A 6,436-nucleotide genomic window follows, 5' to 3' on the forward strand; every position below is an offset into this window, starting at 1 on the left:
GTAAGACTGCATTCGAGGAATGAAACTAGGAAGAAACTCAGAGAGCCGCCGCCCCTTCTGGCCCCGCTGACCCACCCGGGCAGCCCTGCAGTGGCAGTGAGTGGCACCCAGTACTACCCATGGGAGGTGGGGAACAGGGAGCACAAATATTAAAAGGAATAGAAAGAAGGACCCCACGGGAGGGATGAGAGGAACAGGGAGAGGTGATGCCCTTGTCTCAAAGCCACGTGAAGTTTGCATTTGATCCAAAGGGCTGTTATTTGTGCCATCAAGTCAATTCTGACTCATTGCGACCCCATGTGACAGAGCTGAACTGCCCCATAGGTTTCCTAGGCTGTAATCTTTATGTAAGGTGCCCTGGTGGTGCAGTGGTTAAGCATTCAGCGGCTAACCGAAAGGTTGGTGGTTCGAACTCACCAGCCGCTCCGCAGGAGAAAGATGTTGCAGTCTACTTCTGTAGATATTTACAGCCTTAGAAACCCCCTATGGGGCAGATCTACTCCGTCCTACAGGGTCACTATGAGTCGAAATAGACTCGATGGCAAGGGGTGAATGGGACAAGAAGCAGCTCTAGCTCACTAGCAGTCAAGGAATCATAATTGGGCCCAACAAGATACCACTAGTCACAAATGATTTCAGAGGTGAGTAAGGGCTTGGGGAAAGGGGGTTTGAATACATTCTGGAAGGAGTGTCAATTGGTACATTCCTGGAGGGTGCAAGTTGGCGAGAGCTAGTAAAATAGAAAAGGTGGGTCCCTGGGTGACCCTGACATCCACTAGCTCCACTCTGCCCTGGAGGAACATACACAAGCGAGCATGAAGGGGCTTATGCCCAAGAACCACTGCAGTGTCCCTTGTAATGGGTGAAACCTGGACACTAAAGAATATCCATGAGCTAAACTGTCATGTGAGTCCCTGGATGGTACAAATGGTTAATCAAGTCTACCTAGAGACACCTTGGACAAAAAGTCTGGCAATCTACATCTGAAAAATCAGTCCTTGAAAACCCTACAGAGCATAGTTCTACTCTGACACACACGGATTCAGTGGAGAATGAAACGAAAAAGAGAGATGGCGATGTGGTAGAGTGGTTACATCCTCAAGACCCAGTGCTGAGTAAAAACAGGAGTTGAAGATCACATACAGTGTACTACTACCCATGTCTTCTTAGACACCGTTTTCCAAGAACATGTAAATATGTATGCATGCAGGGAAAGGTTCAGCTGATCCCCACTAAGCTCTGATCACAGATAAAATCTGGAGAATGGGAGAAAGAAGTGTCAAAGGATCTATCCAGTCATGTTTTGAGTTCTAAGCGAGAGAAAATTGACGCATTAAAATGCATTTGGGCTTTATTCATGATTGCCCAGAATTGGAAGCCAACAAGATACCCTCCAATAGATTACAGGACAAACTGTGGTACATCCATACAACGGGGTGCTATTCCAGGAGAAAATGAAATGAGCCATCAAGCTACAAAAAGACATGGAGAAAACAAGTGCATCTTGCTAAGGGAAAGAAGCCAGTCTGAAAAGGGTACAAAACCGTATGATTTCAACTCTGACATTCTGGAAAAGGCAAAACCATCCAGACTGTAAAAAAAGATCAGTGGTTTCCAGGGGTTTGGAGGAAGGGAGAAACGGAGGGATGAATAGGTGGAGCACACGGCATTTTCAGGCAGTGAAAACGATTCTGTGTGATACTATAACGGTGGACACATGACACTATGCATTCGTCAAGATCCACAGGGCTCTGCGACACAGAGCCTGATCCCTCATGTTAACTCTGGGCTTTAGTTAGTAACAACGTATCAGTGCCGGTTCATACACTGCAGCAAACGTACCACAGGGACGCCAGGTGTTCACAACGGGAAACCCTGCCAGCCGGGGAGCAGGGGGCAGATGCCACTCTCCGCACTTCCAGCACAGGTTTTGTGGTGTTGATTTTGTTTTGTTTTGAACATTTTATTGTTGTTTACATGTAACTTTACAAAGCAAATCAGTTTCCCGTTCAACAACTGATACACAGCTGGTTTCAGGACACTGGATGACATGACCCTGAATGTGTCAGCGCTCTCCCCGGTTCCTCCCTGGGTCCCCGTGTCCATTCCACCACCTTCCTGCCCCTACTGGCCTTCTGAACTTTCCCTTTGAGCAGAGGCTGCCCTGCAGGTCTCGCAGAGTTGATTGCTGGGGTGTACATTCCCCATCTGCAGTTTTTCTGTAAACCTAAAATTGTTCCTTTAAAAAGTCTTTTAAAATAATTTAGATGCATTTAAATTGCAAGAAGTAAATGCAAGCGTGGGCTGTTTTATGAAGTACAGACTCTCAACAGAAGGGGGTGATTCTTCTCTTTTTCTTTGTAGTGGGCTATTCCACAGCTGGAATGCTGGGCTTGCCCCTCAGAAGCCTCAGTTAGGAGCCCCGGTGGCACAGCGGTTAAGTGTCCGGCTGCTAACCTAAAGGTCGGCAGTTCATACTCACAAGCTGCTCCGCAGGAGAAAGACACGGCAGTCTGCTTCCGCAAAGATTACAGTCTTGGAATCCCTATGGGGCAGTTCTACTCTGTCCTACATGGTTGCACTGAGTCTGAATCTACCGGACAACGGTGAGTAAGGGACTGCCCGAGGAAAAGCTGAGACTTTTTGGCCTGCTGAAGAAACATCCCCGGGGGTACAGTAACTGCCACAAGCCATCAAACTGTCAGCTGAACACAGCACCCTGCCCTGAGCAGCACACAGCATGAGAGGATCCTGTCCAGACTGATGGGCAACAGACCCTTTCCAGCCACGTGAAAAGGGATTTTTAAACACATCTGTCAAAAACTAAGCTTGCCCTGGCTCCGAAAGAAGTGAGTCCTCCACCAACAGAGGGAACCAAGCATTTGCCAACCCAATCAGGCAAGGTAGTTGTCGAAAACACATGCTTTGTCCACCCTCCTGGGTTCAAGCTTCCAACTTGAAGGTTCTAGTTCTCTTCCTTCCAGAATGTCTGTGCTTAACACTGTCCAGAAATACTTGACTGGTCTGTGCTTTTGAGCAAGGCTCTGCCATTCACAGAGTCATACATGTCTTAGCCTTTTCACATCCTATGTCTGCCCCATTTTGACCACCTGGACCAGAGAAGACCTCGCGTGAATGTCCTCCCGTGGACCACCTTAACCACCAGCATCCGAGCCCTTCCCCTGCCTCCCGCGTGGACCAGTACCAGCCACCTGCCTCGCTCACTCTCCGTTCCCACCCACGGAGGCATCAAACCACAGACAGCCAAAAGGCTAAATCCTAATTTCCATTTCAAGTTTGCTTCCTTTTACTGCCAAAGAGACAAAAGGAGCTGGAAAGGGGGCTCTCGTGAGGAGCCATTCAACTTCTGTGATTGGAACAAGCGTGGATTCATATCTTCCACCCAGAGAAAACCAACCCATCTTGGAGCACTGAAGGCTTAACCCTGATTCCTAATAAAAGGACTAATTAAAGCCTTAAGGGCCGGCTCCAGGCAGCCTCTCCTTGAAACTCCAAGGAAATTAACTTGTCCTCCCAGATCCAGCAAAGCCAGAGATGTCCTTCTGGCTGGCACCACAGTTTGACCAAATGACAGTCCATCATGGTAACAAAGAAATCGCACAAGACTTGGATGGGTTTATTGTTTCAAATTTCCAATAGCTCCTCCGGAGCTGTCTGTAATGGGCTTGCTTTGCCTTCACAGCCAAGCTCCAACATTTCAGGGAAGGAATCCCTCCCCTAAACCCAGCCTGCTCCCTGGCCCGCTGGGATCTACCTGACCTGGACGCACCCATCCAACTGACCGAGTCTTCATTGGGGGTGCGTTCATTTAGAGAGGGGAGTAAAGGCCATTTGGTATCCAGACAGTCTGTGCTTTTCTAAACTACAAAATCAGGCCTACTAGCTTGACATGGAAACACCAGCTCTGCTTCTTTTTTTGAACCCCACATCCCCGCTCAGACTTCTCCCTCTGAAGTGAAAATTGCCTTCTGGTGGAGAAAGGTTTTAATAATCACACTGCTTCCTGCATCTCCATGGTGACAGGCATGCTGCCCACCCCCTCCTGCTTTATTAGGCCTTTCTTCCTCTCTGGAAAGTAATCAATCAAGCCTTATAGACGCCTTTGTGACCAGAATGATCACCTCCACAACAGACCCTGCCCTGGGGGTGGGGAGTGGACGGGGTCTATATAATTCCATGGACTTGTGCCGGTGTCCTGCTGCCATCTGCCCTCTGCCTCCCTGCCGGTTGCTCTGCCAAGCGCACCTGTCCAGAGGCAAGGGCCCAGGTGCTCCAGGCCCCACGAGTTGGGCACCAGTGGAAGCCCCTTTGCGCTGGCGGCTGCGGGGACGCCCCCTGCCCGCACAGGAACACCCACCTGGGGCCACCTGGGCTGGAGCCACGGGGCAGGCAGAGCCCTAGGCAGAAGCGGCCACAGGTTAGCGCCCCCCTTTCCCGTCCCCTGCTGCCAGAGCCCTGGAGGGGAGGCAGCCTCTCAGAGTGGCAGGGCAGGCGGTCTGTGGGCCCTGCTCCTCCCGGACAAAGACTTCTCTGCGGCCCGACCCCAGATCAGGGAGGCGGCTGAGCCCGAGCGGGGGTGCCCCTCTTCTCCCCGACACAGACAGGACCGGGACAGGTTCCGGCGCCCTCCTCCCCCCACCCGTTACCTGGGTTGTCACTGGCGTCCGCGGAGGATGTGGCCGAGGAGTCGGTGAGAACGCTTGGGTCACTCTGCGAGCGGCCCCGCGACACGAGGCAGCCACTGCCGTCCTCGGACGCGGCCATGGCCCGGCGCGCGGGGCCACTCGGCGGAGCCACGGGAAGTCAGATCATCAGCGGCGGCCAAGGTCAATGGCGAGGGGCTGGCAGGGGCCAGAGGGGCGTCTTGTTAAAAAGGCGAATAAAAAAGGCCCGGGAAGGAACGGGAGGTGGCCTCCGGGGCTGCTTCGGCCGGAGACAATAGCGTCGCGGGCGGCAGGCAGGCGCATCCCGGAGCGCGGAGCCCTGCTTTGTTATTTATTCGTGCTTATTCCCATTCTTCGGTCTATATTCCAGGAAAAAAAAAAAAAGTTGAACCAGGAAATAAAAACTTTTTCTGGTCAGTGTGTATTGCGCGCTTGGGGCAAGGGGTGATGTCCAGAAAAGTCTGGGGGCGCTTTCTCCCCCACCCCACCCCCCACCCCCCCCCCCCCCGGAAAAAAAGGAAAAATGAAGAATCTTTGCTCTTGCGATTGCTTTAATCTGAAAGCTGTTCCCGGAGCATCTGTTAGAAAACATTAGGATTCTCCCATCATGCTGCGCGCGAGAGGAGCATGACGTCACAGGAGAGGGGCGTGCGAAGGGGGGTGGTAATGGGGAGGGGTCTCAGACACCTGGTCTACTTGCCGCCTGGGATGGGCCCTGGGTTGTGAGCCCCCCACCCCACCCCACCCATACTCTAGAAACAGGCTGCTCTCACAACCCCTTCCACCCCCTCCCCAGCAGGCTGGGAGGGGACCCTCAGAGCAGGCGCCTCCCTTGGAGGCAGGGCCCAATTTCCCCAGCAGCTGCAGGCTGCTAGTTTCTCCTGGTAGCCCCTTCTCTCTGGGATGTAGAGGCCAGTCGGTCCCCTCCCCCCAGGACCACTTGGGGCTTCACCCCTGCCCCCTATCTGGTCTGGGGGTACCACCCCCCCCAGGAGGGACAGAAGCAGGAGGCACAGGTGTCTTCCAGGGAGGCTTCCCCCAGCAACTCTCTACGGAGTTGATGGGGTAGGAGGTGACACCCCCTAGGGCTGCCACTTAAGGAGGTGTCCTCTGAGGTGCTAATGAGCAAATTCTCACAATCCTAGATGCCAAAGATGAGGTGGGGCAAACACACAGGCCAAAGCCCCAGTGATAAGCAGAGTAAAGAGGAAAGCCCAGGACACAGCCCCAGGACAGAGCCTGGGCAGGGATGCATGGGGTGGCACAGCCTGGCCCAGGAGTACATCTGGGAGGAGGGGGCATTTACACAGAGGCTATAGGTACACCTGGGAACACCTAGGGGTCAAATGCTCCCAGAGGAGGAGACAGCAGGTGCCAAGGCTAAGGGGGGCCACCCTGGGGGCTGGCCCTGCACAGGCTGCCACCCCCAAACAGCGCCCTGGGGTGGGACACTCCTTAGTCCCCTTAGTCCTTGGTCCCCCAGCTGGTAACAATAGAGACTGCAACACCCGCCCCCACAGCTCTTTCTTACGCCACCAGAACCTAGAGCAGGGTCTGAGGGTACAAGAGGCACCCTGTTGGCGGCTCTGGAGGAAACCCCAATTAAGTGCAGATGACAATTAAAGGTTCCATGTGGCGCCCCAAGCATCCAGGCAGCGTCAGTCCTCATTCGTTTCACAAGGAGCCTGGTCCACGCCAGGTATCAGGTCTCAGCATGAACACAGAGTGGCCTGGTGGGTCTCCCAGGATGG

At 53.3% G+C, this 6,436-nt stretch overlaps 1 protein-coding gene across 1 annotated transcript in view; it reads right to left on the reverse strand.

The window, feature by feature from the left end:
* Positions 1-4,795, reverse strand: part of PHACTR3 (phosphatase and actin regulator 3) — a 195,988-nt gene extending 191,193 nt beyond the window's left edge. The window contains exon 1 of the mRNA XM_049869083.1: positions 4,668-4,795. Within this exon, the coding sequence (XP_049725040.1) occupies positions 4,668-4,785 (118 nt within the window). The 5' untranslated portion in view covers positions 4,786-4,795. The remainder of the gene's footprint in view (positions 1-4,667) is intronic.
* Between the last annotated feature and the right edge of the window lie 1,641 nt (positions 4,796-6,436).

The sequence above is a fragment of the Elephas maximus genome, chromosome 25 (assembly GCF_024166365.1).
Source record: "Elephas maximus indicus isolate mEleMax1 chromosome 25, mEleMax1 primary haplotype, whole genome shotgun sequence".
Classification (NCBI taxonomy): domain Eukaryota; kingdom Metazoa; phylum Chordata; class Mammalia; order Proboscidea; family Elephantidae; genus Elephas; species Elephas maximus.